Genomic DNA, 19,035 nt, shown 5'->3' on the forward strand with positions numbered 1-19,035 from the left:
GTTGTTTTTTGTTTTTGTTTTGTTTTGTTGCTATTTTCAGAGAATCTCAAATTGAATTTTCAAAATTGAAAAAAAATACATGATTTATTATATGTTTATAACAACGTAATTCTAAAAAAAGAGTGAACTAATCAAAGCATTCCAATATTAATTTAGTGAAAACACTTTGTATACGAGTAAATCTCTATTCGCACTGGATTAGTATTACCTGGTGATAGAGCGGCCGGGTCGGGCCGATATTTCCCGCCACTGTCCTCGGGCCGGGTCGGGTCGGGTCGGGCCCTTGATAAAGCACGTCACGTGTCATGCGCAGCGTCTCGCACTCGCAGTCTCGCACGCGTGACGCATCACACCTGCTGTGCGTGCTGTAGGCTATTCTGTTGCTATTCTAAGAGCGACATGGATCTTGAAGAAGCAAAGAAAAAAATTAAAACAGGAGAATTAACTTTGAGCAAGTTTGGAGGAAAATCGGAGGTATGGACACATTTTAAACTAGTCGTGGGGAGTGACAACATAATGTGTTGGCTTTGTCTCGTGCATTAAATGCGCACGCTGCTCGCCTGACAGCAAAAAAACGGGGACTTCGACGATGAACAGACAAGCAGTCTTGCCATGACAGAAATTATTATAGTAGTCAGCCTCAGGCCTCAATATCCGCTTTTGTTACTTTTCCGATCCATTTCTGAATAAACAAACAACGCAGTTTGCATGCTTCTTCCTTGTCGCATTAGGTCTATTCATTAAGATAATAATTAATGAATGCACGCACAATTATGAACTTGATAAATGTTACAGATATGTTTTACTATGCACAAACAAATGCCTTTCAACTTACATGTGCAAAATTCAGAATTAAATGAATGTGCTGCAATTTGTACAAAAAGAATCTATAGTAGCCTACGTGTTTTAGCCATTAAATAAGCACATAGTTTCAAGTTTAAGTTTTGTTTTGAAGAAAGCTTTTCTTTAAAGTGAATTTCGTTTAGTATAAATTGTATCTTAATTTTAATACATTTTTCATCAACCAATTGCCTGGATTTAATACATAAAAAGCAATATAGCAGACATTATAATCATGACATGAAGTCGCCGGCGCACCGCGGTCACTTACACCATTTGAAACTCGTAACACACGCTGTCACCGAATTTACAAATGCACATCTTGCTTGTTGCTCACACACATATGTTTAAATAACAATATGTTGAAGTAACATTATTAATAATAATTAATCTATAAGAATATTTGATTGAATGCTGAATGTTGTGCTTGTTCAATTTAATAAAATTAAAACTTTAATTGTGATAATTAAAATAATTGAATATTGAATATTGAGTGGCCAATTTTTGCTCATTTATTAATAGTATTTATATAATATAGCCTATATAGCTGTGCAGCTCCCCACTGTAGCCTTAATAATCTAGCACAGCAGCACCTGCTTAAAAAAATTCTGCCGCCGCCCCTGGTTATAACGGCCCACGTATTAAAAATGGTCGGGTTTAAATCGGGCTCGGGCTCATAATTACAGTGAACGTGTCGGGTCGGACACAACGTGCTCGGGTTGGGTCGGGCTTGATTTGTTGGGCCCGATTTAAGCTCTACCTGGTGACCTCTAGTCATTTGTAATAATTGCGGAGGTTGTCTGTGATCTTAATCCCGTGCGAATCGGCCATGTCTGTAATTTGTAAAGTAAAAATTCCCCCGCAAATGACCTACCATATTTCGCCGAACACCGAGGTCCTGTGATAATATTAGTCCCATGCGAATCGGCATCTCTGTGATTTGTTTCCTGTGTGCTTTTTTATCCATCTTTCGCGAAGAATGGAGGCTGCGTTTGAGTGTTTTGAGTGTTGGGTGCTGGGTCATATCGCTATACACCATACAACTATACAATTTGCAGAAAGAGAAAGCTGAAAACCATGATTAGATGGAGATGAATGGCATGTATAGCAGCATGCGGTAAGGAACTTTCTTCTGTTTATGATATATCATACAGCTAGACCTATAATAACGACAAGACATTTCCAAGAAATAGCCTATTGACATCATATCCAGGTGATAAGTCAGTAAATTCGAGTAAAATCACAGGCTTCGCTTATCCCGTGCGAATGCGCCACACGAAATTCAGATGTGGGTGGGTAATTTCTAAATCACATGAGGTCCCCTGATAATACTAATCCTGTGCGAATAGGGCTTACGTTTATAACAGTGTAAATGAAGAGCAAGCCAAGAAAATGACAAGGTAAATTTCACTTGTGAATGGAATTTTGTGCACGACTTCCAAACAGGTGTAATTCAATAATTCAGAAAGTGTGAATATTTGTCTTTGTAATTTTGCCTTGCTGCCCATTGCTTACATAAAGGCCTGGAAAACGCTCGGCAAAGTTCCTTTTCATTCTTCGCTCAGGGGCAAAAAGAAGTACAAATAGCAGTGTAACTAACTGTAACCGTGGTAGTGTGGCATAAATGTGGGAAATTCAAATCATATTTTATTATATTATTAATGTAGACATGTTGGCCTATTAAATGTATAAAAGGAGTAATGAAATATAGGTAAAATTACAGGAATTTTTGTTATGAGCTATCAGTTTTGTTCATTTGTTTTTATACTAAATGTTTTTTATAGATGAATTACCATAAAGTAAAAATTAAAATTTCCTGATAGTTTACTCACCCCCACGTCATCCAAGATGTTCATGACTTTCTTTCTTCAGTCGAAAAGAAATTAAGGTTTCTGAGGAAACATTCCAGGATTTTTCTCCATATAGTGGACTTCAACGGGAACTAAACTGCAGTTTCAATGCAGCTTCAAATGGCTCTACATGATCCCAGCAGAGGAATAAGGGTCTTATCCATCTAAACGATCTGTCATTTTCTAAATAAAATAAACATTTATATTGTAACGGATGTGCAAGAATCATGATTCTGTTTTTCCCTGCACACAAAACTCCAGAAGCCTTGTCATTATAAATTTTGGCAAAACTTTTAACGGTTGACCTGTAAATGTAACTCATAGCCCTAGAGCTGCTAGGTCTGCGCTGTGTGGCAACTTTTACAGCTCTTCCGACACTTAATGGCATCTCAGAGACACCCCAGAACCTGGAACCAACATTCTTCTTCCCCTGTGGGGAGCTTTAAAGAGACCCACAGAGAGATAACGAAACTTTCTCCTGCTACGTGACATCACACACACACAAACGTTTCTTTACACTCATCATGTAAGTCATTACTAAGATGTATTTGATAGGTTTGTGCGTTGCATAGCTGGTTAGCCCTGTTATGCGATGGTTATGATTTTCTGATTTGTAACTTGGAAGTGTTTCTCCTAGTTAATGTCTCAAATAGAATCATGGTCTTGTAACCCGACCCCCCTTCCTAGAGGATAACACTTTACAACCCCCTGGAGACTGAGAAGTCTCACACACACACACATTCCAAAACGCACATTAACACACACACACACAAACACCATCCATGGAACTTTTCAGAGAAAAGTACCTCTAAATGTTTTAAATGTATTCCTTTTTGTGTTTAGATGTCTTCACATGCCATACTGGAAGTACTGACAATTTTATCGTGTGTTAATCAAACTTTAAAATGTTTGTAAGATGCATATCGTATGTAACTTTGTGTTCCTATAATCTTCAAATGATATGTTTTATATCTCTGTAATTCTCTCAATCTAACGGAGTTGAATTTCGATAACCAACTGCAGTAATTTGTATCATTTGACACATTTCATATGTCTTGAGCAAATCTTCTCAAATTCGATCTCACTCATGACTCATTCCAGTGGGCGTTGCCTACAGGACAAAAAAACTTCTTCCCGCTCTGAAATCTCTGAAGGTGATTGGTTCATGTATGCGAAATAGGCGTGAACCCATCTTCTCCATAAGAGACTGACACCGGAGTGCACTTTTTGTGAGAAGATCCATGGCTCCCTTTTAGGGAGCGTTCTCCGTTTTCTCTTTCATTTTTCTTTAAGTCTTTTCTTTATTTTCGTCTTCGGACTCTACCTACATTCAGTGAAGCGAACGTAGCCGGCAACTTCAACTCAAAGAAAAGAACTCTGTTGAAATTCCCGCGGCTCAGCCTCCTCTTCCTTAAGGACGCACGCAAGAGCACTTCGTCTGAGAGACCTTCCGGTTCCATGGCTCTTTAGGGAGCTCTCATCTCCGTTTTTCTTTTCTTTACTAAGTTTTATTTTCATATTCGCCTCTCCCCCACAAGGGAGATGAACTCTGAATTGTTTCTTTGGTAACTTCACGTTCGGTGAACCTTTAAATCTTCACGCGAGTCTGCTCGCCCCAAAAGACACGATGAAACACGCCCAGCTCTAAAAAGAGCTCTTCCTCAGCAAATACAAAGAGAACCATACACAAGTATTGATTTTTGATTTGATCGATGTGATTTCTTGTTGTCTCTCTCAAAGGTTACCTGGTCTGTGATTTCTGCCTAACTGTGATCTCTCTCTGATCGCACATTTTGCTTTCACTTTCACTCGCTCATCCTCTCTCTCATTCTTTCTCATCTCTCTCATCCTCTGTTAATTCGTGTTCTGTTTGTAATGTTTTTCGTTATCTTGCATTGTTTTTACTGTTTATATTGTTATATGCATATTTACTCGTGTAAATTGTAGTATTTTGTATTCCTTAGTTCGATGTATTAGTCCAATTATTAAAATTCCATATATCCTTGATTGCATCTGTTTTAAATGCTCATATAACCAAGTCAATGAGATGTTTCGATCTTAAGCTACAAAGCTGATTTGTTACTTTTCAGTAACCTAAATTTTATAAGGACAGGAGAATGGTTTCATGGCCAGAAACTTTTCTTCCTGAAATCATAAGAAGTGATAACTTTATTGAGAAGTTGATAAGTTAATCTTACGGCCGTTTTGCTGGACAAACAACTGTTTGATAATTACATTAATTTCCATTAAGGGTTATTCTCATAATCGATCTGAAATAAGATTATTGATATATGAATGAGGAATTATAATTCGTTGTGATTGATTATTCATGTACAAATCGATCCATTTTCAACTTCGATAATTTAATGTAACTGTAATATGCAATATATTAATCATATTCATGATTAATTATTAAAATTCCCTATAGATCATTTGAGCTAATGTTAATGTACTACCCAGTGCGCTTACAATATTCTTTTTAACCACACATGCTCGTCTTGCACTAGCTGTGATGCGCCACACATTACGTAATCACGTTGAAAGGTCACGCGCGACATAGGCGGAAGTACTGACCTAGTGTTTACAAAGCGAACGTGCAAAAAGACTAAGTCAAATGCCATTTACAATTTTTTTTAAGAAATAAAAGGTAAAACAATGAGGACATGACCTTTCAACATGATTATGTAATGCGTGGCGCATCACAGCTAGTGCAAGACGAGCATTTGTAGTTAAAAAGTACATAAATGTTTTTTTTTTTTTAGAAAATCGATCATTTTGCTAGATAAGACCCTTATTCCCTGCATTGAAACTGCAATTTGGATCTTTAACCCGTTGGTCCCCATTGAAGTCCACTATAAGGAGAAAAATCCTGGAATGTTTTCCTCAAAAACCTTAATTTCTTTTCGACTGAAGAAATAAAGACATGAACATCTTGGATGACGTGGAGATGAGGAAATTATGAGGAAATTTTCATTTCCACACTGTCCGGCCCCTAGGTGTGTCCACAACATCGAAATCTGCTTTTTGGAACAAAGCAATCAAACTCATAAAATTTGAATTATGAACAGGCCTTAGCAAAACAAACAAGTTTGAAATTGTATCCCAAATGGCATTTTCTAATAACAGTTTGCAAAAACAGAGGAAAAACAACAAAATGATCTTCCTCTCCTGCTGTCTGACACCGTTAGTGGACAAATTAAATTAAATGTAAGTGAAAAAAATGTTTTAAGTGAGTTTAATTTCTAAGTCCACAAGGCCAAAAGGGTCCATTAGTTGCAGAAACACCCAATTACAGTCTTTTATCAACAACGAGAAACAAAAGTGACAGACCAGGCCGCACGGGAATCTTTCACTGTCTTCCGGGAGAGGACTGTGGAAATATGGCTATGAGGATCGCAACCACCTACCTTCAAACCGCAAAGTGAGTCTCTGCTGCGTAAACAACACGGGTGTTTTATGGCCTTAAATCAATTAGAGACGAGGCAGGCAAGACAAAGTGAATGTGGGGCGGGGGGAGGGGGTCGCTTTGCTTTCCCATGACAATTCGCGCACCGCCAGGCCCTTTGGATAAGGAGGTTACGTCCTGTGGTGCAGAGTGAGAATATTCATCATGGATTTTATTCCTGGACAGGGCCAAGCGAGGAAAGGCAAGGAGAGGAAAAGGAACGGGGCGCCTACACGCAGGGGAATCTCGCCGCGACACATTCGTCTCTTTCCCAGCGGTGCTCTACTCTCTCTCTCTCTCACACACACACACACACAGAGTGAATGTATCAGGCCCGACCGCTGGCAGATAGGGAATCAATTTACCTGAATCCCGTCCAGGAGCTTGCTCATGCACCAGAAGCTGTCAGCCTCGATGTTCCGCAACACCTCTTCCTGTAAGCTGGAAACATTGAAATTTTCCACCTCTTCCTCTGCAAAGAGCCAAAAGACAAAAGAAAATAAGAAAGAGACAGAGACAAAGACAAAGAAAGAGTATAGAAAGATTAACCCTCACTACGGAAATCTTCAAATGTGAGATACAGTAGAATTGGAGGGCATATATACAGAAAGCATTTTTCTCTATTAAAACAGCTTAACACACAAATGCACAGTTGCTCTAAGAGTTGTAACACAGAAATGTCCTGAACAATGCCAAATTTGTTTGACCATTGCCAAGTGTATTTACACTGATGGCGGTGATTCGCATTGCCAAACATTTAAAGTGATCAGCATTAGATGCAGAAATAAACAGCAAAGTGTCCTAGAAAAGCCTTAATCTGCAAAGACCATTTTTTTAAGGATGCTACACAAGACCATGTGCTGGATATATGCAATTTAAGCATTTTGTTGCACATATTATTATTCTCAATGAAGAATAAATCTAGTAAAAAGTAATTAAAAGAGGAAATAAATTATTAATCAATCAATCCCGCACAACAAATCTACACAAATTTGAATAATAAAATGGCACAAACAAATCATAAATGAGGAAAGGTTTGTACTCAAGAGTGTATTCTTGCTCATGTTGACTTGACGTTTTTGAATAGGTCACAGACGTTTTTGGACCTCATTTTACAAGCCTCTCGTCCTGATTGTGTCATTACTTTCAAATACAATAGTATGTAAGAACAAATACTAAAGAAACATTTCCATAGACATGTTTAATATGTTATAATACTAATTTAAAATAAGTTTTGTGTGCCCATTTCTCTCTCTCTCTCTCTCTCTCTCTCTCTCTCTCTCTCACACTTTATCCATTTTCATTTAACGTTTTAATCATTACGTTTTGTTTTTTTTCATGCTTTTTTTTTAATTATGTCTAGTTCTTACTCATTTTTATTTTTAAAGTTAATTTAGTAATGAGAAATGATTCCTTGGCAACTAGCTGGTATTTACTTATATTTGATTTTATTACAAGTAACTTTATGATTTCAGTTTTAGTAAGTGACAATAGCACTGGCACATTTAAAAGAAAGAAAACTACCATTTAAATTTGACATCCCAAACCTGGCATGTTTCCACATTTTAATATGGCATTATGATAAAGCAAATAGTGAACGGGTTAATCATTTCCCGTACCAAACACACAAATCAGTTTCTTCACTAAACGTCAAAATCATTTTCCCGGGGCAAAAGCCACTATAACTATAGATTTATTTAGTAACCACTGCGAATGAGTCAAACCGCGGCTCTGACAGGCAAGTCACAGGTTGAGCAGAGGAAGGATATCATAGAACTACACACACACACACACACACACACACACACAGTGCTGCTCTGTCTCCTTGGCAACATGAGTCTAACCTTAAAGAGTACGGCGAGCTCTGGCTGACAGGACCAGTGGGGCTGCTGGGAATATTAGCAGCGCTGCAGTTTAGCAAACGGCCGTCCAGTTTCCAGGCCGCCCACTGCATTAGTACAGTGGAAAATGCCACTGGTCATCTACGCTCATCCTAGACGGAGAGGAAGCCAAGATGGAGTACGACTCCCGAGATACGGCAAGAAAATGTAAGAATCTGTAGAGTTTAGGCCTGAATGACCTCCAAATGGCAGAAAAACTTATTGTGCTTTCACATAACGGCCTTCCGCTCAGGAATGAAAGTACTCACGAGGCATCTGAGTGTGTGTGTGTGGGGGGCTTTAATAAGGCAGTGTTAATCTCTCTAGTTGTGAGAGTCCCTTAACAGCACTTTCACTCATCACAAAACAAGGACACACAAAGAGGTGCTGATCAGAAGATGCACACATAAAACAAGACAACAGCACCTCCTGTGGGCAACTGGGGAGTTGCAAGTAAATGATGCGTTTGTGGTATTAGCAGCAGTCTTGTATGCAGTGGCCTCAAAAAGTCTGAATGTCATTGCAGTAAATTACAATATTAACCCTGTAAAGCCTAATATTGTAATGTAAAGCCTAATAGATTGTAATGTAAATCAATGGGATTTTTATTACACTAGGCCTATAGCAGACTACTTGCATAGAATGCTTATGTCCACTGTGAGAGACATAATCTAAAAAAAATAATCCAGAAATCACAATATATGATTTTTTAACTATTTATTTGTATGATACAGCTGCAAATAAGTATTTTTTTTTACTGCAAATTAGTAAAAAAAAAGAAAAAAAGAAAAGAAAAAAAGTCATTTAAAAAAGGTTTTACATAATGAAACAATAGGCACTGTTTAAAATGAGGACATTAGTATCTGGACAATTTCTGTTTGTTACTTTCCTGGAAACATCATCCTTGTGTTCACAATACACACATCTTTTTGGTTCTTATTTATTTTCACGTTTTCCAGAGGTGACTCAATGAAGTATGACACTGTTAAATGAACTGAAAAGCATTGCTGAAGTGAGAATACGGAGGTTCACATACACGCATGTACGCATAAACACAAATTCACAAAAACAGAAGGCGCACGACTCCGTGACCACAGTTCCACCCTGTGAAGTCACCGTCGCACCATCTGTCTGGACGCACTGCGAAGGAAAAGAGCAGATGTCTGTAAAGATACAGACCAGAGTCGACAACGTACCAACTGTACTGCCTTCTGCAAAAAATCATATCCCAAGGGTCTTTGCTGACATATTGCCGCTTTACAAGTTACACAAGCCATAGACAGGTTAAAGTGCTGCAATGATCGGTTGATAAACGTATTTATCATAATTCATACATTTAACGCTTAGGAAACATGTCTTGTTATTACCATGTTGAAAACAGCCGTACTGCTTAAATGGTATTTTGTGGAAACCATGATACTTTTTTTTTTTTTTTTTTTAATTCTTTGATGAATTTGTTTGAAATACATTTTTTTTATTATTATTATTATTATTTAAAGGTCTTTTCAATTGAATGGATCCTTGCTAAATTAAAGCATTAATTTCTATTGAAATCTTTTGAAAAGTAGTATTTTCTGAATTTTCTAAACGGTTAAAGGGCGTATGAGTATTGATTGATAACTTTTGGGTAAAGTTAATGGACCGCTGAGCACTATGAAGTGGTAGATTTACAATCTCCTCTTACATTATATAATCAATAGGTAATAATAGTCTTTTTTTTTTTTCTTAATCCAGTGCATTTATTCAGGTTATGTTTTTAATGATTTATTAATGCCACAGGGTCTGAACAATGTCAAGACTGCAGTAGACTTTACTCTGACTATTTTCTACACAATAAAATGAGGAACTTAGTAATTTGTAATTATTTGACTAATTATTATTATAATGATGAAATCATTTACACTTTACATTTTGTAGTGATATTTCTATTTTTATCTTGATCTTGTTTTTTTTGTTTTTTTACTCAAACTAGCAGCATTAAAGGAATAGTTCACTTCAAAATGAAAATTCAGTCATCATTTACTCACCCTCAAGTTGTTTCAAACCTGTATGAATGTCTTTATTCTGCTGAACACAACAGAAGATATTTTGAAGAATGTCGGTTACCAGAGAGTTGATGAGCCCCATTGACTTCCATAGTAGGAAAAATAAATAAAAATACTATTAAAAGTCAATGGGGCTCATCAACTGTTTGGTTACCGACATTCTTCAAAATACCATCTTTTGTGTTCAGCAGAAGATAGAAATTCATACCGGTTTGAAACAACTTGAGGCTGAGAAAATGATGACAGGATTTTAATTTTGAAGTGAACTAAATATGTAAAGACCAACTCTGCCCATGGTCATGAAGGTCAGTACTGCTCCGCATGTCCACTAAAACATCTCCATGTTTTGTTACAGTTGGTTGTGGCCTGTGTTTCAGTGAGGTTCTGACCAAATTCAGCCTTGAAGGGAAAAAATACTGCATATGCTTTTTATAAAAAGCCGCTTTTTCCACCGTCAGCCCGAACTGCTCTAAGAACGGTAAGGAACGGTTCCGGTTTTATTTCCACTTGAGCTTTGTTCGGCACGGCATGAATACAAACTGTTCTCGGCCCAGAATTCTCAGCACAGTTAGTGATTGTTTAATGATTGTGGTTTTAAGGGATATTCGTCTCCTTGAGTTAGAGACGAATTTCTAGGTTTTTAATGATGGCATAAAGCAGTGATTTTCTATTCCCATTGCTATGGTATATTAACACTGGGATTTGTGCTGTTTAGATGAGGTTCAGACAAAGTTTAGACCAAGTCCTCTGGAAGTAAGTTCAGACACAGTCTGAGCATTGAAACAAACGTAACTAAGATAATTCGATAAACCCTGCTAATTCCCGTCATCATTGCTTTCTGCTCTTTCAGGCTTAATATAAGACTTTAAGTTAACACAGTTTTGTTTACCATACAAATACAGATGGAGATTCGAGAGAACATTTTTGACATATAGCCAAACAATAGAAATTGACTGTGCCTTCTGTTATAAAATAGCATTTTTTTGGTGTGAATTCCAATAAATTAACCCAAAATGATGGCAAACATGGTGAAAATTAGCCGCTAGACTGTTCATTCATTAAGTCATAAGCTGTTTCATCACAAAAGCAGTTTATTCAGGGTACTGAAGCGGCATCTAGTCTCCTCGCCAGTGTTACACTTTTTTCTTTCTTCTTCTTTTTCTTTTTTTATCTTGGAGGTGCGCCTTAAAGTGGATCTGTTTATAGTAAGCCTGAAAACCTTGATTGGCTGTTAATGTGTGTTTAACTAGAGCTGGATCTTAAGTCGACTGGAAGGTGGAACTCCAGCAGATTTGACAAGATTGTACTATTGACTGAAATTAGAGATATTTTTGAAGACAAATTTAACCACTCTTAAAGTCAAAGTGAAGTGGCTGGATGAGTGCAATGTTTCTATGCGTTGATGAGTTTATGATTGAAACTTTAATTAAGAGAGGGACCTATTGAGAATCTGGTCTACTTTAACCCTTGTGTTATGTTGGAATTCTGTGCACTCCCCTTATGGTCCGGGTCAAATTGACCCGCATTGGATTCAATACAATTCCTCAAAAATCACACTATGAAAAACAACAAAGATTCAGGTACAAACTGTAAACTTTTAATATCAACATTTGTCAAATATTCCAAAATATATATATCTAAAGATATGATTTAATGAAAATGTTTTTTAACCATTTTTTAAAAATGTTTTGCTTTGACAAAATTTGAATATACATTATATTTATACATATTTGAATATACATTTTTTTTTTTACTTTTTTTTTTTGCTTAGAACATCATAACTGAACAATTAATCAATTAATCTGAGCTAATTTTTCCTGCAGTCTATGTCGAAGTCTCAAGATATTTCAGATATCTTGAATATATAAATGAGAGCTTATTTTACTATCTGCGTCTGTCAAAGATTTTCATTTGTAATTTGCAATTAACTCTGAACACCATGATGTAGCTTTTTCAAGTGTGTTTGGTTTGGATTAGAGCACTTTTAGATACACTTACACTTTAGAACTGGAGTTGATGCCCAGTTGATACATAAAATAAATGTTTTTATGTTGTGTCTGTACAGTTGCTTTTGAATAGCCTATGGGGGTCAAATTGACCTGCGAACATCACAGACGTAATAGTAATTTTGTTTGTATATGTCAAAAAAAAAACACCAGCATGTTGAAACTTTGCATGCATGTTGATGAAGATAAATGCAAAAAAGTCACAAAATATCAAGAAAAAAAAAAAAGATTTAATATTATTTCAGGTAGCTTGAAAAAATAAATGATAGGTAATTTTTACCATCTGTGGCCGACAAAATATTTTTCTGTATTGAAATAAGTGTGGAAAACCTATTTTTTTATCTTCATAAGGTAGTAAAAAAATAAAATAAAGTATAACCAATAAATGTTATTATTTTGGGTCCGTACAGTTGCCTTAGAGCGTTAAAATATGCGGATCAAATTGACCCGCGAACATCACGAAAGGAACAGTAATTTTGTTTGTATATGTCAAAAAACACCAGCATGTTGAAACTTTGCATGCATGTTCATGATGATAAATGAGAAAAAGTCACAAAATATCAAGAAAAAAAACATAGGTTAACCAGTATTTCCAGCAACTATAAAATCTAAACGGGTCAAATTGACCCGCAACATAACATTTGTACATGATCTTTATACAGATCATCACTTTCTATAAATTTTCTGAAGAGCTTGCAACAGCGCTGTTTTCTTCTGTGCGTGTCAGAGTCAGAGAGCTCATTCGCTCTAGAGTTGTCAATCATATTATGTGATCATAACGCCTGCCATTCTGAATGACGATATTGTCTTAGTTGCGCACGGTTCCACACAGAGAAACGTTTCTACGGATAAAACATGAAGCCAAATAAATATATGATTAATATATGACGTGTTTTTCAAATGGTTCGGGGTATTTATATAACAATAAAGAATGATAAATGCTTACATGTGAAATGCTAAGCAAGTGTAGCGTTCAGTTTATTATAAAACGCCACAAATAATGTACGTAGGCCCATTATTTAATCAAAATCCACTTTAGATCGCAGTCGGAAGTTATTACACGCACTCCATGATGGTTTCTGTGTAGTATCAAAATTTATTTATCTTAATTTACCTTAATTTTATCTTTATCTTTACTGTATGTTGTGCAGCGGACGATGTTAAAGCCAAATGGGGAAAAAACTGTTAGACTTTTAGTCCACTGTAGACTTGACTTTCTGTTACAGAACAGGGCATTGATCTCATACATGTCCACTGTAAAGGACATCAGGACTTAAATCATGTTTATCAGGCATTTTGGGAGACACAACAAGTGAATATGGAAATAAATTATACATCAATATTTCTATGAAATATTAGATATTATTATTAAAATGTTGCCAATTATTACTCCAATTATTACACTTCTTTTTTCATTAAATGTTGCTCTAATGAACACATTAATGTGCACATTAGATACAGTGTATAGATACATTGCATTGAATGGGAATATAATTTTTTTAATATTCCCCATTTTACCCACATATTGCATAAAGTAAAATGGTGTATCAATTCATTCCGTTATATCTTTCATAACATAGTTGAGAATCATCTTTATACAAATTTTGTTTTAAAAAAAATCCTAAAACCCCAAAATGTATTGGTGATTGAAAAAAAAAAAAAATCCCATTGTTTTTGCCTATACATATAACTTCATGTCATTTTATTTTTTTAAACAACTTAGTCCTGGTGTCCACTACAGAGGACATAGCATAACGTATGAATAAAATATTATTTTTCAAAAATGTTTTTTTTTTTTTTTTACCATTTGTTTCTTGTGCTCTAAACAATGTGATGACATGAAAAAAAAAACTAAATTCAAAAAACTTTTTTTTTCTGGTTCTCAGGAGGATACACGAGAGACAAAATGTATTCTCAGTCAGCGCCACCTATCGTGCAGGAGTGAATTAGCTGAAGGCAGTCAATCATTTCACATTCAGTGTGAAAGCGCTGTGTTATACATATACATATACATATACATATATATATATATATATATATATATATATATATATATATATATATATATATATATATATATATATATACATATATATATATATATATACATATATATATACATATATACATATATATATACATATATATATATATATATATATATATATACATATATATATACATATATATATATATATATATATATATATATACATATATATATATATATACACATATATATATATATATATATATATATATATATATATATATATATATATATATATATACATACATACATACATACATACATATTTATTTATATATATATATATATATATATATATATATTCATTGCGTTGTTACGTGCAGAAACTGCTCATTCCACACGTTGTTAAATGACATTTTCCATACATGTTGGTCGCCAAACTCTAGCTTCGACCACATTTGTGCAGTAAGGCAAACAACCATTTTGTGTTAATAAACTGAAGTTCAGAAGTTAATAAAAGTGTCTGAAACATTTGAATTATGAATCTCATGCATAATACAGAGCAATGATTGGACGTTAAGAGTTCCTTTTCATGAGTAATGTGAAAAACGCTTAGAAACTAATGACGTAGTTGGCTTATTTACAGTACCTCACATTTTGTGGTGTTGCTTCAACTTTGCTTTTCAAACCAGAAGAACAAAAAGGCTCAGAAAAATAAATAAATAAAAAAATCACGCAAAAATAGCCAGTTATCAATTATGATCAACATAATGAGTGCTATCACTGTTTTCAACAATGTGAAACCAGCATATACATGTAAACATTTAAAAAAATGCGTTTTAGTGTATTATGATCCTTTAAATAAGAAATATGACCCCTGGTTGTGCACACAGGTCTCTCTACTGGATCAAGTTCCCCAACAACCAATGGATAACCTGAGGATATGGTTAATGAGTACTTGGTATTTAACGATGCATACCGGCTGAAAAACTGAAAACTGATGATACAGTTTCTGAATTTGTAAGTGCTGAGGATATAGTTTAAGGGATATGAGGGAATGTTCACAAATCCATGAATTAGACAAAAACCTTTGAGTAACAGTTCATTCCTTCAATATGATCCTTTCAGTAAACACAAATATAAATAGAGACAGAACTGTCAAAGTGAGGTAACCATAAAGAGGCTGTAAGCACAATAAATCCCTTCAACTAGAGCCAGGCTCTTTGGCCTCTGCTATCAATTCCTGTTGGCCTGCATCTTCTTTCTGCATACAGGGGCGAAGGGTAGATTCCCCTTGGCATGCTGACGCATCCAACTGCAAGGAGCTGGAATCATTACTGACGTCTGACTCTACACATCCCTGTAGCGCCATATGCCCTCTTTTTGAGGGCTAACGTATACGGTCAACATCAGGTTAAAGGACGCGGTAAGCTTTCACCAGCCTTTTAAAACATCGCCCAAGACAGCCCTGAGGAGCTTTCTGGAGGATTATGCAATTTGACCCCCTAAGATGTCCTTAAGATTTTAACCCGATACCACCCACTACTGCCCCCTGTGTTGGTTAATGAGTATCGAACAGAATTCACAGATGTGTAGCTGAAGGCAAGGTTAATTAACATGGAACTCAACTCGGCAAACACACCATTTCAACACGGTAAAATAACGATCGTTGGGTTGGTAATTACTGTAGTTGAGCTGAAAGATGAGGTGTAGATCCATATGTGATTTATGGAGATCATCATCAAGTTGTAATGAAGAAAAAATAAATGTAAGGAAAGAACAATCTGCAATGAGAACAGATGAACGAGTTTGCTGGAAGTTCCAAGAGGAAGTTTTGAGGAGGGGCCCAAACTAACTAATTTCATGTTCCACAAACACCAAAACAGCCTTTTTTGAGGGCCAAATACCCCCTCTGGGACTTAATTAGGTAAGTATTTTCTGTTGTTTTGCTTTTTAAAAAGGGTTCAGTCAAAGAAATAAACTCACAGAGATACTAGATTTTGGTTACTGACAAACGGATGTGGAATAAATCTGAAGACAATGTGAGAGGTGCTTGCCTGAATGCTAGGGTGTTGTGGGTGGTTGACTGGGCTTTCCAAATTGATATTGCAAAGATATTTCAGGTGGTTCCTTAATGACAATGTCAAAAAAGTCCAATGCTGTGTTCGAAATCGCCCCCTATAACCTCTTTCACTATTCCCTACATTACTCCACTAATATAGTCCACTTGAAGGAGTGAATGAAAACGAGCGAGTGAATTCAGACACTGAGTGCGCCGGAAGGGCTGCCGCTTCTGCTTGTTTGTGCTTGCCGTTTAATAATCATTTGAAACTCTGCCATCAAAACTAACATGTATAAACCTTAATTAATCAATTTAATAATCAATTTAAAAGGAATTCATACTTGTATGATAATACGCTGGACCAGCGCGGTTTGGAAAATGGATGGATAATTGATTCAGCTGCGGGTGCCATCTCCCGGCAAAACACGTGAATTCATTCAGCGTGCGACTCTCACAGTGCATTATGGGTATTCTCTAGTCGTTGAGCGTACATCGGTCGTACACTCGTACACATTGAATGAGTGCACTCAATAATGTCCACTACGGTTTTGGACACCACTACAAATGGCTGTCCCCTCAAATAGTGCCCTATTTAAGGGTATAGGGAGCGATTTCGGACACAGCCCAAGTCTTTATCAAATTCTCTGGTCTCTAGATATGACTAAAGTGCCTCAATGGAATTATAAATGTGGTTTTCGGCAGTTATTATAGGCCAGGCGAAAATCGGTCAATCGATTCTGGAAAATAGTGAGGGACAACGATGAGGGATTTTTCTTTTCAGACTAGAACTCTTGTGAAGAAAAGAAAAGGAGAATATTATTTAACTTAGAATGTATTATACACTGCTGTACAAAACTTTAGGGGCCAGCCTATTAAAATTAGGCTGCGGAAAATTCAGGAATAAATGACATTAAAACATTATATAGAAAACAGCTGTATTACTATTTCAAATTATTACTATTTATTCAGTATTTTGAACAAATATATCCAGCCTTAAGTAAACAGTAGAGCAAGTAAAGACAAAATGCCATGGAGAGTTGCTTTCCCTCAGCGAATATGCAGAAAAATTTAAATTTGTGTAAAAGAAAAGCAAATAAAAATGTAACGAAGACAAATCAATACAAAGTGTCTTCATCTGCAACTATACTCATAGGAAGGTTATGGCTCTTGTGTGGGTTTTGGCCCATGGATCCACTTAAGACTACATAAAAAAAATTCTGCAAAACTGCAGTAGTTTTTTGGGCCTCAAAACTGCTCACCAGTGGCATAAATGGCTCCCTGGACATGTAACCATAGCAATTGTTGCGACTTCAGAAATGTTACGATGTTTTTATTGCTGCTCTGTGTGCAAGAGTGGGAGTGCGTTATGCAGAACGGCTGGAGTCCAATAAACCTCAATGCTTGAAATATTTTGATCTGAGAGTGTGGAGACTTGGGTAAAAATACAGAATAAACACCACAACTCATTCGCTGCCTCTACAACCTTAGAATGCAAGAGCAGCAGTAAAAGAGTTGAACTTCCCTGAGTGTGATATATTATGCAAGATTAGCCCATTAAAGAATTAATTTGCCTTTATTAGAAGCAAAAGGGGAATCATTACATGTACTGTAATGGGAAACTCATGAGCCATTAAAAGCATGGCCATACAATCATGAGCCATTAAAAGCATGGCCATACAATAAAACTGTTCTTGTAAATTGACACCAAAAATAAATAAATTGATAATTCCGAAACATTTTTCACGGGTGACCAAGTGACATTTCCATAGAATACTCCAAGAAATTATTTTGTTAATTGTTATAAACTACACCAAGTCAAGCATGACACGTTTCACAGATGTAAATGAACAAAAAAGTGATTTCTCAGAGCTAGGATCTGCGCAGAAATTCAATTTATAGCTTTTTATAGCCAAGTAATTAAACTAGATCCAAAAATATTCAATAACCGTGATTAGTCAGAGAAAACGAATGACTTTATGACAGGGCAATTTTTCCATATCATTCTTGGCATTTTACACTCAGAGATGAAAAAAAAAATGAATATGCAGCTTACAAAGCTAGACATAGCTCAGCTTATGGAAGAAGACAAATGGGAAGCTTATGGAAAATGAATCGTTTCAAAGTTAATGTTATGTTATCTGTTAACATTATTTGTTAATTATGTAATGATGTAATTACATTATCTATTTCTGTTAGATTATGTAATCCTAGTTATTTGTTGTAATCCGAGTTATTGCTATGTTATAACTTACCACTATGCTAATTAGCAGTGGTATGTTACATTATTTGTTATGGTTGTTATTTGTTAATGTTATATTATATGTTATTTTGTTATTCCTTAGCATTATGCCATTTGGTAACATTACGCTCTTCCACAGCATAACATTATCTGTTAATGTTACATTGTGTTATTAATTAATGTTACACTGCTGGTTAATTTTTGATTATTTGTTACAGCTTTATTTGTTATCCTGTTAATGTCACATTGAACAATGTGACAAAAATGCTGTTATATTATTTGTAACGTTACATTTCCCATTAAGGTTACATTATGTCATCCCTTAATATTATGCTATTTGGCTATACAGTCAAACCAAAAATTATTCAGACACCAGATATATATACTAGTGTGAGTACATCGAGGATAGCAAAATAAAGTAAACTGTGACATAGTGGACTACCAGTAAAGATTTATAACAATTTGGGACCAAAATTTATTCAGACACTTTGACCTGACCATGTTTTGCTAAAGTGTGTTTTCTTTAATTGCTAATGCGACCTTTTTACACCACAGACTGAACAAAATGAAGCATTTCTTGGTAATTGGTTGACCTAAATAGGTATTATCTTATCAACCCAATTCATTTGTGAGATAGCCTAACAGAAAGATGGCCAAAACCAGTGAAATATCAACTGA

General features: G+C 35.6%; 1 protein-coding gene across 2 annotated transcripts in view; it reads right to left on the reverse strand.

Moving 5' to 3' along the window:
- The window catches only part of tbc1d22a (TBC1 domain family, member 22a), a 157,255-nt gene that overhangs the window by 80,077 nt on the left and 58,143 nt on the right, over positions 1-19,035 (reverse strand). For both annotated transcript variants that reach the window (XM_084111350.1, XM_084111351.1), the window contains exon 9: positions 6,501-6,607. In XM_084111350.1, coding sequence (XP_083967476.1) covers positions 6,501-6,607 — 107 coding nt within the window. The remainder of the gene's footprint in view (positions 1-6,500; positions 6,608-19,035) is intronic.

This window comes from Abramis brama, assembly GCF_963993115.1.
Source record: "Abramis brama genome assembly, chromosome: 4".
NCBI lineage: Eukaryota > Metazoa > Chordata > Actinopteri > Cypriniformes > Leuciscidae > Abramis > Abramis brama.